Source organism: Vespula pensylvanica, chromosome 13 (genome assembly GCF_014466175.1).
Source record: "Vespula pensylvanica isolate Volc-1 chromosome 13, ASM1446617v1, whole genome shotgun sequence".
NCBI lineage: Eukaryota > Metazoa > Arthropoda > Insecta > Hymenoptera > Vespidae > Vespula > Vespula pensylvanica.
The window spans coordinates 3,163,507-3,178,243 of record NC_057697.1 but is presented as its reverse complement, the minus strand read 5'-3'; the positions used below and the strand labels follow the sequence as shown (position 1 = coordinate 3,178,243).

The window sequence follows — 14,737 nt, the reverse complement described above, 5'->3', positions numbered from 1 at the left end:
ACGATTTCGTCAGATTTACTCACGATGCTTTATTTACCGACACGTATATCTTATCGTTTTAATTTCAATCCTTCGCTAAACTGCACTGGTTCCGCATCGGTTTAGCACACAGATCCAATCTAGTTTCTATCGTTGTTCGCTCCGATCAACCGTGAGTCATACTGTGACTACTTTCATAGATCAGATCAAATTTTCTGTCTCTGACACGGAAACGCTTGGTCGTATGATCGCGACTCTCGAAAAGTGAACGATTGATCAAAGCCATCATGGCAAACGACGATACCTGTCTATCTCTATGCTTCCTAAATCGTCACCCATCATATTTTTTTGTGTCAGAGAAAATTGGATTTAGCAAAAAAAGAAAAAGAAAAAAAAAAGAAAAAAAGAGAGAGAGAGAAAAAAAGAAAAAGAACAAAAAAACAGGAGCCAAAAATTCAAGAAACGTTCAACGTCTTTGATCGGTATGAATTCAAAAAGAATATTATATAGTTCTTGATGGTCGTTCGTAGAAAAACCTATGTTCTTAGAGTGACAGGTATCATTTGATCTTGACGAAAGTTGACAATAGATCAAAGCCAAGTACGCTAGCTAAGGTGTTATTACGATAATCGCTTATCAAGAATCGACGTCAAAAGTTTTTCTATTCTTTCGGATCAAACGAGAAAAGTCTGAAACGTTCCGTCGAATAGTAACATGCGGAATCACGAGAAAAAAGATATTTCGATAATCTTAACAGCTTTTTTCATGAAATTTACGGGTTTTTGGTTAGCCGCCAATTCGAAAGAACAATTTCGAAGACGTTTCGCTTTCTATTATAACACTGGCGCTGTATCCTTCGCCGTTTATGTCGAAATAACAGATTTCATTTATTCCCGTGACAATTTCACCGTGAGTTTTCACATAATTTACAAAACTAGTCACACCACCGCGATTGTATTTTTTAATGTTATCAATAATCTTGTAGGAGGCAATATATATATTATGCAACACTATGACACTCGTAATGGTATTATCTAAAATGTTAATATTAACCTTGCACCGTACGAAATTTATGTACCTGATAAAATATATGCAAGATCAATTTTGGAATTCTAATTACGAACCCGAGGAAAACGTGATCGTAGAAAAATGTAGAAAACAGTGCACGTACTTTGTTTGTTCGTTCACTTTTTTTGCTTTGGGTACAGTTTTTTGTTACGTATTAACACCAATCATCGGTAAGGGGGAATATATTAGAGTAATTATTTTTAAAGATGATTAATTAATTTTAATAGTTTTTAGAAAACATTAGTAGAAATGAAACCGATAGGATATTACCATTTACAATGTGGATTGATCTACCTTTCTCCACGTCGCCATATTTTGAGATGATGTTCGTAATACAGGTATTTGAATAACAATTATTTAATTACAATCGTTTTAATATCCTTTGATATTATATTAGAAATTCTCTGTCTTTTATAATCTAGGTATTATCACTTTATGGTGTTGGCATTTGTTATTTTTGTTTCGACAATTTATTATGCATCATGAACATTCATACAGCAGGACAATTTCGTATTTTGCAGCAGCGTCTTGTTAAGATTTATCAAGAAAACGATATCTCTAATTATTATCAAATTGATCATTTACCAAATGTTTATAATAGGTTTAAGGAACTTGTAATACAGCATCAAATGCTCATCGAATATTCCAAGGATTTAAATCACGTCTTTACTTTCATTACACTCGGACAGGTATTAATATTCAGTATACTGATATGTCTTGTGGGCTATGAAATATTTATAGTGAGTAAAAATATTATTAAACGACAAACGTTATCACGAAATTTTCATTATTTTCTAACACAACTCGAATAAGTTTTCTAATCATATTTGTATGAAATTTTTTATTCGCATTAAAGGCAGACGCGGCACCTACACGACGTGCTGTTTTCATATTTTATATAACAGGTACAATGACTCAACTAATGATGTTCACGTACAGTTGTAATATATTGGCAGAAGAGAGCATGAATGTCGCTGAGGCAGCATATTCCTCATCATGGACATCTATGCCGATAAATGAAATCAGCAAATTTTTGAAAAAAGGTCTTTTACTGATTATTATCAGAGCTCGAAAACCTTGCAGCCTATCAGCTGGTGGATTCTTCTCCGTATCTTTGGAAACTTATACAGCAGTAAAGTTTACTTTATATATACAATTTGTTAGAGACTAATTAGAAACTAATTTTTCTTTTCTTTTCTTTTCTTTTCTTTTCTTTTTTTTTTTTGTTTTCTTATTAAATACGTTTCATTCTCAGGTAATGAGCACCGCAATGTCCTATTTTACATTACTCAGACAACGCAGTTTGGAAGTAATTGGTGTCTGATTGTTATCTACCAAGAGTTAACTCCATGAAAAATTTTCGTTATTAAATTTGTAATAAATATAATATCGATAAAATATTATAATGTTAAATAATAGTATTAAATAATATAATTATTTGATAAATTATTAATTAATGACTTTTAATTTTTCTCGTTATTGTAATATAAATAAAAAACAATATTCAAATAGTTATCCTCCGATCTACTGTATTACCGACATAATAAAATCAATGAACTGTATTATCGACGGTTAGTGTCTTTAAAAGATTATATTAATAGATAAGATAGAAATCATTTCTATCGTCATATAATACTTAATTATCATTTGTGATAAGAGATTTAATTTAATGGGAATGTATTAATGTTTATAATTTATTTGTACATAATTCCTTATGCGAATAACAAAATATTGAGAATAAAAAATAAAAACAAAAAACAAACAAGAATTTAAAAAAAAAAAGAAGAAAAAAAAAATGCAAATTCTAAAAAATTTCATTCATTAATAATGAATTTAATTTATTTATTAACAACAATTATTAATGAATGAAATTTTTTACAATTTGCAATTGTTTCTTTCTTTTTTCTTTTATATCGTATATATATACTTATTATATATATATATTTTTATATTATTATATATATCACGTATATATATATATATATAAAACTTAGTTTTTCCATGTATCCCATACTCCGGTAAAAAATTTACTTCTTCTTACTGAGAGTATCCATCAAAGCTTTGAAAGCTTTTATACTCTCAACACGAATTTCATCGTATTTAACAATTTCAGACTTCATGCGCTTATACCATTTAGTAATATTCGTAAATTTGCTAAGATCATAATCCATCAGCTGCAAAAATAATGATAACGAGATAATAAAGAACGTCTAACAAGTTACAACAAATAAATTATGTTAGATAAAACGAAAGCTTTTTTCTTCTTTACTCTTTTTTTTTTTTTTTTTTTTTTTTTACCTCAAAATTAGAAATGGTGGTAGTGATAGAATGATCGGCTATCGTCATATTTTTACCAGCAACGTAGTTTTCATTCTCTAAAAATTTATCAAGGAATTCGAGAGCCTTTTCAATCTTCTCGAATTTTGTTAGATCCTTAGGTGCACCAGCGAAGATCATTGGATACTGTTCGATCAAAGATTTCGCTTACAAATATTATATACATATATATATATATATATATACACATATTATTATAGAATAATTATTAACTTACGTAATAATCAGCAAACGACTGATACAAAACGTTTGCATCGAAAAACAATCTTTGATTAACAACAGCCCGTTTCTTTGCATCTTTTGGATACAATGAATCATTTTTACCATACTGATCGACGAGATATCCCATAATTGCACGACTGTGAGAAACGATTATTCGTTAACATAACATAACGCAACACAACAATACTAATAATACAGGATAATGAAAATACCTTTCCCATAAGTAAAAACCATTGTCATTGATGGTAGGTATAGTATGTTGAGGATTCATCTATCACATTTCAAAATTATATTTGTTAAATATTACAATGAGACAAGAAAAAAATAGAAACTTATCTACAGTGCGATTAAAACGATCGATGAATTAAAAAGTTACCTTAAGAAATTCTGGCTTGAGATGTTCACCAACCATTAAATTAGTATCTTTCAAATTCAAGCTGACACCAACAGCAGCTGCCGTTAAACGAACGGCAGAGCATGGTGCACTTCCAACTGTTTGATAAAGATCAACCGGCATTTTCTTTCTCTGTGAATATAAACAATAACGTTTGTAAATAAATCTCTATTACTAGATATTATTTCTCATTATTTATATACCATAGATTCGGTTTTAGATGATTATTACGTCGACGGAACAATTTTATCTGCGGTTAAATATATAATAACATTACTACTTATCTCATTCGAGAAAAACTCTTATCTCGTAGGTAGTTCTGATAATCATATTTATACCAACTAAACACAATTCATTTTGAAATGTCATAACCTCGTTCATTTATCAAAATCTAAACGAATCTTCTGCATTTAAAGAATCAACATTGTAAATCGAATTAGAAAAAACGATTAATTGGAAGATCGTTAGAAACGTCAACGTGATTTACCTATTACGAGATAAAAGTCTCCTATATATCGAATTTCCTCGTTATAATACTTTATTAACGCATGCTAGTTCTACTTTCGAAATATTAATTCATTAAGGATCGTTAACACTTTTACACACGTCACTTTTATACAACACGTTCTATGTATTTGCTCAAGGACAAATATGTGGAACGTTCTCTCTTTCTCTCTCTCTCTATCTATCTCTTCCTTTCTCTTTTGATACATCTCACAATTTTCAAACTTTACGATTTTACGTTGATTTCATCGTCGAGATCGAAATAAATTCACATAATTTTCGATAAGAACAATAACGATAGTTCTCAATATTTTTCAAAATGATTATCGAACCAACCTGTATGTTGAATTTTACGTTGATGCGTCGAAGAGGATTACTGTAGTCTTTATGATCGTATGCCGGTTCTCCGAGCTCTCTATATAAACATGACTAATATCTACAGTGCTGCCTCTGTTGTGTTGGGAAGTGTTTCGTTGAGATAGCAGGGAAGGAAGGAATAGGTGGGGATAGAAATAGAGAAACACAGTTATACCGATCATGCTAGTTACTTTTCAAATATGACGATTCACGACGATTCACGACGATTCACTGTGGGCGTTGCCATTTGCTCTCTTTTGATAAAGATCATTGCATATAACTTTGTCGAGTCATTGATTTTTATTTTTATCTCCTTTTTTTTTTTCTCTTTCTTTCTTTTTTTATCGTTATCCCTTTTTATCCGACATGATAATTATACCCGTTCTATATCACATTTGTTTTTTCGTAAAGAAACAGGAAAAATCCAAGAATTCACGTCGATAGATCATTTGTTGATCGTTGAGTTAAACAAAAGGCAAATGATCATGGAATAATTTGTTTATTTTCTTTTTGTTAAACAACGTTTCTATTTCCAAGCTTCTTAATCTTGTCTCTTTTTATTTTCTATTTATTACGAATTTCTTCGATTTTGTTTTTTCTTTCGATCGATTAAATCGATGAATGATCCTCATGTAATTTTTTTTTTATATCATATATTTTTATACTTAATCATATTCAAAAACGCGATTCGTAAGTTTTCTATATTTTATTATTTTATAAATAGTTACAAGATTTCCTTATTGCATCAAGATGATTCAGTGATATTTCTGGAATTAATGAAACGTCTGGGTTGCGTCTGATAATTAAAAACTAGTATTAATTAATTACGTTAGAAAATGATTGAATTATTTACTTAATCTCATGAATTCCTTAAAGTATTTAGTATTTTAATTGCGTGCATATGTACGCGTATGTGCGTATATGCGTATGTTACGAAATACATAGTTATCTTAACAAGGATTGCTCCAATAGGAAACTGCCGAGTCGTTCGAGAGTTAAAGCATTATTCAGCTCTTTCGCATTAGCCTTCGATAGAAATTTCAAGGACCTTAACTCGATTTATTGCGTTTAATGTATAATCACGGTACAGTCACCGTCAATTATTTCAAATAATCGACGATTTTTTTCTATTTTTTAAAGAAATATCTGACCGACATTTTTTTTTTTTATGGAACCTTATAGCTTTCCCTTTAGGACGATATTTTCAGTTGAATTTGAACGGAACAATTTAATATTCATCGTTGGTGTACGACAAATAGAATCTTCAGGAAAGGTTCAGCAAACAGGTTCTCTTTATAGACAAAACCGGATTGTAGCTGTGTATTTGTAGGAATGTATTTTTTTTTTTTTTTTTTTTTTTTTTTCGTAATCGACGCTACGTGAAATTGCCGGATCTTATGCAATCGTGTTTCCCTGTGGAAACAAATTGCAATGTGATCCTATCTTTGTAAAACAATAATTTAAAGTGTAAAAATAAATTCTTTCAAAAAAGGAAAAAAAAAAAATAAAAAAAAAAGAAGAAACGAAAGAAATAAAAAAAAAGAAGATCATTGCGATAAAGAATTGATAATACGTCTGCAAAAATGATTGACTCGAAGAAAACATTTTAAGTATGTATTACATTAATGAGATGCTTCGTCTCAAAATTCGTATAATAGATATTTTCTTCATGGTTTGAAATAGATCTCTTACCATATCATTCGTCGATAATGCAGATTACGAGAAAATTCTCTTATCCATTGTTGATACATCGTCGCAGATAAGATATACATCTATTTCGTTACCTATAGACTTTCGTTGAAATAATTTTTTTCTTCAACTTCACTTATATTTTACAAATCTCTGAGAATAGTTCACTTTTTATTTTCTTTCTTTCTTTCTTTCATTTTCTTTTTCTTTCTTTTTTTTTTTTTTTTTTTTTTTTTTTTAACAAATAAACCACACTGAGAATAACTTGAATACTTCGAACAAAAATAGTACCTCACGATTCCTTTCTCACGGCACAGTACACGGTATAAAACTGTATGAAAAATCAGATAGAAAACAAAAGAAGAAAAAAAAAAAGAAAGGAAAGAAAGAAAGAGAGACAACAATAATTGATATTATTTGGGTTACACGATTTGCACAAAGTTCGAAGAAATTACTTGGTAGTTTGAAGTAATACCGATTGATCGTTGGAAAATCATACGTGATTACACGCTGCCCTGAGGCATATTACCGGATAAGTGTCCATCAATCTCTTATAGGGACTGGAAACAGGACTTAGAAGTTAGAATCGACTAGGAAACTCTCTAAGTCTTTGTCTAAGATAATATTATCCCGGATAGAACATGTTAAAGAAAGACAGGTATCTATCGGTGACGATCACGCGTATCTTTATGAAATTTATTGGCTTCTGGTACGTCGAAACTTGGCGGGAACAAATGTTCCTTCATTTAGCTCTTGGCTACGCCATTCTAGCAATTTGCTTTGCAATTGTCGTAGAAGTCGTTGACCTCTATCACTGCTTAGGTGACTTTTACGTAAGTGAAGGTACTTCTTCTCTTTTCCGTTTTTTAGTCTTATCCGATCCGATCGACATGATCCAACGTTCGTTCGTTCATAATGCTAAAAACTTGTCATCAAATTGAACGTATATTTGATATGTCTTCAGGCATTAACTTACAATTTATGTGCTACGATGCTTTTGATCATGATACTCGTGAAATTCGGCAATTTTATATACTATCGTAGTATCGTTTTAAAACTTATACGTTACGCCGAGGATAACTTTTGGAAGATCAAATACGACGAGATCAATGCTAAGATATTAGAGGAATATGACAAACGTGGTGTCCTCATGACCTTTACTTTTACGTTGATCGTACAATTAGCGAGCTTTAATTACATCATTGCACCTATTTTCGGTGAGTGAACCGTGTTATGATTTTATCCTTATTAATATCTTATTACGTATAGATTATAACGAAACGGAATAAAATTAATATATAAAGTAAAATCAAATGCGAGTTAATCGTCATTCCAAAATTATAGAAAATATTGGAAGAAACGAGACCGATCGGGTGTTGCCTTTTAAATTGTGGGTTAATTTACCGATTAAAGTTACGCCTTATTACGAGATAACTTACACGATTCAGGTAAATCGATTTTTTTTTATTATTATTATTATTAATATTATTATTATTAAATACAGTTAGACAATAATTGAATTTCATACTTGACTTTCCATACTTGATTTTTCCAGTCGCTTTCGACGTTTCATTCCGGAATTTGTACATTTTGTTTCGACAATTTCATTTGCACCTTCAACATACACGTAGCGGCACAGTTAAAGATATTAGCGCACAGATTGGAAATGATCTCTGAAAGGTATATCAACTCCATGATGAATGATACGTCAATGCCTATAGAGAAGGCCAGTGAGCTCGCGTTAATAGACTTACGAGATTGCGTGTTGCAACATCGTGAATTAATTTCTTACATTAATGAGATGGAACGTGTGTTTACTGTTATTTTGTTCGGCCAATTGACATTATCAAGTTTGGTTATATGTTTCGGAGGCTTTCAATTTCTTGTAAGTTGTGACATCTTTGAAAATTTATCATCAAAGAAATAATTATCTCAGAAATATTGTCATTTCTAGGCCGCTAAAGTCTTGGTTAGGAAATGCATATTCGCCATTTACTTCGCTGGAAGCCTTTCTCAGCTCCTTATATACACTTGGACGTGCAACGATATAATAGTGCAAAGTTCAGGACTCTCAGAAGCAGTGTATAACTCTCGTTGGTATCTTGTGCCAAACGAGGGAAAAGGGAAAGCGTTAAAATACGGTGTAAGCATGATCATGCTTAGGTCACGTCGGCCCTGTGCCTTGACGGCTGGAGGATTCGCTGTAATGTCCTTGGAAACCTTTACCGGGGTAAGTGCAAAGCGAGATGTGTATATATATATATATATATATATATATATATATATATTAGATAGATAGATAGATAGATAGATAGGTTGAAATCAAGAGGAAATGATGTCACTTGAGAATTCGTGCAAGAGGTATTACAAATTTATATTTATATAATGCAGATACTGAGCTCGTCGATGTCATATTTCACTTTATTAAGACAAATGAGCGAAGAGGAATAGTAATCTTAAGGGATAATGTAAATTTATAAGATTGATGATTAGAATATCTGTGAAAAAAAAGAGAAATAAAACGAAAAAGAATAACAACAACAACAATAACAACGACGACAACAACAACAACAACAATAATAATAATAATAATAATAATAATAACAATAATAATAATAATAACAATGATATAGCTGTAGATCTTTTCAAGTGATAAATAAAATATGCTAATAAGTATATTCGTTGATATTGTATTAATAATAATAGCAATTGGTTATAACTAGGAATAATCAAGAGATATTTACTCGTGTTTAATACGTAATGTCTCTATGTTAGATTGGCAGTAAGCATGCAGTAAGCACAAGACAAAGGGTTATGATTGATCAAAGGGGTGTCATACGGTGTCACGATATCGCGTAGAATCTTGCATTATTACGATAATCGCTCTCAGGCGATTCTCATCGAAACTCGGTTATTGCCACTATCGATGATGCTCTCCTATCGAATAATATCATAGTCGATCTCACGTGGGAAAACACGCTTTGATGATCTTGATTATCTTTTCTCTGATATCTGTCAGCTTTTAACTGTGACAATCGATTTGTGATATATATATATATATATATATATATATGTGTGTGTGTGTGTATGTGTGCATGTATGTATGTATATACATCAGAAATTATTCTCTCTATAACATAACATACGACATTAAATTTTTATTAACTATCACCATTTTACAATTGTCTGACATTTAACAAAGATATATATTTTAACATCGATCGAAATATTGTCGACAAGTTCGACAAGTTTTCTTTTTTTTCTCTCTCTCTCTCTCTCTCTTTTTTTTTCTTTCTTTCTTTTTTTATTCGACAACAAAGTAGTTAATCCTTCGGTGCTAATAAATAGAATGAACAAAAGTTAGATGAAAGGCAACAAATGATAAAGAAAATATATCCCCTTGTAGACGCGAAACCATAATAGGATTAAAATTTACTGAGACGTCCTATCAGCCACAAACTTTTTTAATATTTCAAGACCTTCCCCGTTCACCTTTCGATATCCAGGAGCCGAGCTCTTAATTCTGTCCATCCACTTGGAGACGTTTTTATATCTGAAGACTTCGAAACCAAGCGCCTGGTAACATAGAAAAATAATACGAGATTTTTTATGAAAATAAAAAAGGATTTTCGATCAATCATTTTTCTTTTTTTATCATATTATCACGATGATATTTCCAATAACCTCTGCAGTAGATACGGACGATGCCAATGTCAAATCGGCGATCGTTAAACTACGACCAACTACGTAATCTTGATCCTCCAGGAATTTCTCCAATAGATCGAAAGAATCTTTCAGCTTTTCGTATTTTTCCTCATCGTAACTCTCAGCATCACCGAACACCACAGGATACTAAAAATCAAAGTTCCTTTAACTTAGTCCCGAACCAACCATCATTTTGTTCCAACTTTTTTTTTTCACCCTCTCTTTCAACATGGAGCAAAAAAAAGTTTTCAGAAAAATTATATATATATATATATATATATATATATATATATATATATGGATCGAGTACTCAGATTTATTGGAAATGATCTAGAATTTTTTACAAAAGCTATGCCATTATCATGAATATGGACTGCCAATGTGGAACTTAATTACGTTCCACTTTTAATTTTCTTTTTTTTTCTCCTCACCCCCACCCCTCTCTCTCTCTCTCTCTCTCTGTCGAGAAGGTTTTTAGCCCTTCGATCCAATGGAAAAAAAAGGAAAAAAAAAAATCGATAATGGAATTTCAAATATTTTCTATCGAACAGTACGTTATTTCTACGTACGAAGTAAGAACTGAGATTTTTGTAAAGTGTCCCAATGTCGAAGTATAATTTTTGATTAACCAAAGCACGTGACACCGGATTTTGCGGATAGAGCCTCTCATTTTTACCATACTGGTCTACCAGATAACACATGATCGCACGACTGAAATTAATTGCTAATTAATTTGACAGTTGCCTGTGATATAATGCTTGAATTAATATTAATAGATAATATCAACCTTTCCGAGAGTTTGTAATCACCGTCAACGAGAAAAGGTATTGTCCTTTGAGGATTTATCTGGAAAGCCAATAAAAATTTTAATGGACGATGCTGATAATAATAATAATAATAATAATAATAATAATAATAATAATAATAATAATAATAATAATAATATCAAATGAATCCGGATGGAAATTAATTAGATGAATTTTTCGAGTTCCCCATTCTAAAATAAAATTTATATATGTATGTATGTATGTATGTATGTATGTATGTATATCGAAATAGAAAATCGATGAGTTGAATTTTATCACGAGCTATCTTCATCGCTCTTAAATAATTCGACTGCAAAATAAACCGTAAATATTCTAATAAATATTATTTAATTACTCACCTCTTCGTATTCCGGTTTGAGTTGTTCGCCAGAGAACAAATCGATTTCCTTTAAATTTAGTGACAAACCGATTGCTTCGGCTGTTAATAAAACAGCTCGACAGGGAGCACTCATTGGTAAATAATACAAATCCAAAGACATACTTCTGTTTGATCAGTATAAAATTAGCGTCAATATTTCGTTCTAATAATATATATATAAAAAAAAAAAAAAAACAAATAAATAACAAAATAGAGAAGATAGGAGATAGGTAAACAGAGTGTCGTTAATTAGTCTGCATAAATTAACACGGTATAATTGACTAATTTTTTTAAATTAGCCGATAAAGAAGACCGTGGTTATTTTTATACGATAATAATTTACCGCACAGAATAAATATGTTACATTAATTTATTATTCATATAAATTCGTTTAATCATAATTAACGAATATCTATTACTACCGTAAGAAATTCTTTGGGATTGCGGCTAAATATAATAAATAAATATTACGATTAATCAAAACAACGGAATGAAAATTATTTTAAATTTATATTCGAATGCCGATTCATCACGGTCAAAAATGTATATCATAAAATATCGGCACGTGTCTTCCGCAAAATTGAATAAATGGAAACACATTTGTATATATATATATATATATATATATATATATATATATATATACACATATACATATGTATATGTGTGTATATATGTATATACACTAATGCATATAGAGACTATAGTCAGTATTAACGACGGATCGATGCCTCCTGATAAACTATTCAGACTCGTATTAGCATGAAACCAAGCTGGATGGATCGATGCTCCTGCGTTTATGTGGCTTCGTGCTAACCAAACGTTCGAGTATAAAATGTCAAAATTTTCAATGATTTATCGAATTCACTCTCCCAAATCTCGCTTAATTTTCTTCCCGTTATTACAAACGAGAAAAGAAATATACAGACAATAGTTATATTATTACCAATTATATTACGTTTCTTTATAAAGATCTCGACGTTAATAAAGCACGTTTCGCGTCAAGTTATTATAATATTGACAATCTTATTAATTATGTTTCTTCTCGTTATTAAACAAACGATATTAAATAAATTTACGAAATTCTGTCGCGTATTCGTTAAAAATTCAAACGAAACTTACAACTCTTTTTTGGTTACAAAGAAATAGTAATGAACATTATGAAACATATAATAATAATAATATAAGAAATAATATATTTGTTATAAAGAAACGATAGAGTTTTAATATCAACAAACATAATGTTTTAATGAATTATGATATTGGACGTGTGTTTACTTACTAAAATCGTAGAGGAAGTCTCTCAAACACTTTCAAGTTCTTAGGTTTTTTTTTTTTTCCTTTTCTTTTTTTTCGAAGAGAAACAAAGAAAGAAATAAAGAAAGAAAATGTAAAAGAAAATTAATGTTTTCGGATAAAAGACGAAATTAGGGTAAGTACTCGTCGCCGTCGAGCAGGAATATTACTGGGCGAACTGAAGGCAGTCACTATCTGAAAGTCAATACACGAAGATACATAACATAACTACTACAATGCGAGAGTATATTGACTTACAGACAGTTATATCTACATAGAGTCTTATTATAAGTATGCGTATTCTAGTAACCCTTTCTATAGTATTAAACCATGATGAAATTCCCAAAAGGGAATTTGCTTTTATATCTTTAGTTATTGATACAATTTTGACAAATTTTATTTTATTAATACCATGATCGATTCGAATTTCCTCTTCTCGTTGAAATTAATTGAAATTTCGTTATACCAAAAGGTAAATTCAAATGTAGGCAAATGAAATGGTATTTATTATTTTTGTTTCGCGAGAAGGGATGATGGTATTCGAGGATGATCGACGAATGTCGAGGAGGAGATTAAAATTTTTCTGAAAATTATTATCGATCGTATTATTAACGAATCGTACGATTAACTTTGAATATAATTAGAAATAATGAGAAATATAAGTAATAGATATAATATCATCGAGTTACGCTCGATCAAAGATACATCTATCTTTTAAATCGTAAACAAGTTAAATAGAATATAGTACAATTTTGATCAATGAGAGTGATCGTAATAACTGGTGTCTAATTAGTCGTATTAACAGGCTACTTGTTTTACCCTTTCCACAAATAAAAGCCATTGTCATTTAGAATGGGGTATTGTATACTGTGGATTCATTCGAAGATCAAAAGATATGTTCGTTTAATTAAGCTAATGGTACACCTTGTTCCACCATAATTTATAATACAGTGGAAATCTTTACGGGGATCGTTTTTTCTTCTATAGTTAATAATAATAATAATAATATATATATATATGTATATATATATGTATATATCCATATTTATACAACTCTTTAACTTTCTCAGAGATAGCATAATGTTTGTATTGGTAAAAGCTTTTTTCCAAATGAAATAATCTCGACCTAACTTAAAACACATACACACGCGCGCGCGAACGACCAATTTCTTTATAAACTTTTCTATTTCTCTCGTATATTTGCATAAGGCGAATAATTAACGGCAGAGTTTAATTAAATGTCAAAAGGTATATATATATATATATATATATATATTCGTTAAAATTATACGGTAATAATTATCGTAAAAGATTGCTTAAAGAAACTTGAATGGTTCTTAAGTAATAAAATTGTAAAAAAAAAAGAAGAAAAAAAAGTACACATCAATTATAGTTGCAATTATAAGAACAACATACGACACGATTAACAATCGTTCTAATTATTCGAAGAAGAAGAAGAAGAAAAAGATTTTTCTTGATTTATCTTTAAGACCCGCCAAGTTAACGACGAGCATTCAATTTCTCAAAAATATAACTTCGTTCGTTTTAACATTATATCGAATTCTTATTAATTGACTTCGATATCTATTGGTTTTCAGGGTATACATATATCCTCTCGTATAAACGAAAAATCTTCTGCTGAGTCATTGGATGCATTGGCAGGTGTTTAGAAAAAATATCGCGTGTCATTTCTCTCTTATATAGGATGACACAATACTCGGTCTGACTTTCTTCTTCTTCTTTCTAACACACACACACACACACACGCACACACCATACACACATACTACATATATATATATATATATATATATATATATATAACAAATGTTAGAGATGACTTCGCAGGATCGCCGCAAGCGAGCGTAGAAATAAAAAATGGCGTTTCAAATTTCTTCCACGTTCATTTCACGTGGAAACGAAATATACGAAGTAAGCATATATCTTTCGTATATTATTAATTTTATATATATATATATATATATATATATATATATATAT

At 30.3% G+C, this 14,737-nt stretch overlaps 2 protein-coding genes and 1 pseudogene across 2 annotated transcripts; 2 read left to right on the top strand and 1 right to left on the bottom strand.

The window, feature by feature from the left end:
- The first annotated feature begins 423 nt into the window (after window positions 1-423).
- LOC122633844 lies at window positions 424-2,609 on the top strand (annotated as a pseudogene).
- Window positions 2,610-2,967: 358 nt separating this feature from the next.
- LOC122633947 lies at window positions 2,968-11,565 on the bottom strand. The gene is made up of 10 exons (XM_043822444.1): window positions 11,421-11,565; window positions 11,043-11,101; window positions 10,825-10,966; window positions 10,235-10,402; window positions 9,986-10,126; window positions 3,983-4,132; window positions 3,819-3,877; window positions 3,602-3,743; window positions 3,346-3,510; window positions 2,968-3,221 (listed from the first exon to the last, which is right to left on the bottom strand). The coding sequence occupies exons 1-10, from the start codon at window positions 11,559-11,561 to the stop codon at window positions 3,075-3,077; spliced, it is 1,314 nt and encodes a 437-aa protein (XP_043678379.1). The 5' UTR covers window positions 11,562-11,565; the 3' UTR covers window positions 2,968-3,074.
- On the top strand, window positions 7,150-9,076 carry LOC122633840 (odorant receptor 13a-like). The gene is made up of 6 exons (XM_043822253.1): window positions 7,150-7,383; window positions 7,515-7,767; window positions 7,895-7,998; window positions 8,106-8,435; window positions 8,505-8,780; window positions 8,942-9,076. The coding sequence occupies exons 1-6, from the start codon at window positions 7,192-7,194 to the stop codon at window positions 8,999-9,001; spliced, it is 1,215 nt and encodes a 404-aa protein (XP_043678188.1). The 5' UTR covers window positions 7,150-7,191; the 3' UTR covers window positions 9,002-9,076.
- Window positions 11,566-14,737: the final 3,172 nt, after the last annotated feature.

What these genes read in the sequence shown, in the direction of transcription:
- LOC122633947 (XM_043822444.1), bottom strand. Translation starts at nt 11,561, where the DNA reads ATGTCTTTGGATTTGTATTATTTACCAATGAGTGCTCCCTGTCGAGCT. An exon ending in GGTTTTTACTTATGGGAAAG is followed by an intron (nt 3,744 to 3,818) that starts GTATTTTCATTA and finishes CGTTTCTCACAG; the next exon opens with TCGTGCAATTATGGGATATC. An exon ending in CCACCATTTCTAATTTTGAG is followed by an intron (nt 3,222 to 3,345) that starts GTAAAAAAAAAA and finishes TTATTTTTGCAG; the next exon opens with CTGATGGATTATGATCTTAG.
- LOC122633840 (XM_043822253.1), top strand. Translation starts at nt 7,192, where the DNA reads ATGTTAAAGAAAGACAGGTATCTATCGGTGACGATCACGCGTATCTTT. An exon ending in ACTGCTTAGGTGACTTTTAC is followed by an intron (nt 7,384 to 7,514) that starts GTAAGTGAAGGT and finishes ATATGTCTTCAG; the next exon opens with GCATTAACTTACAATTTATG. An exon ending in TCGGAGGCTTTCAATTTCTT is followed by an intron (nt 8,436 to 8,504) that starts GTAAGTTGTGAC and finishes TGTCATTTCTAG; the next exon opens with GCCGCTAAAGTCTTGGTTAG.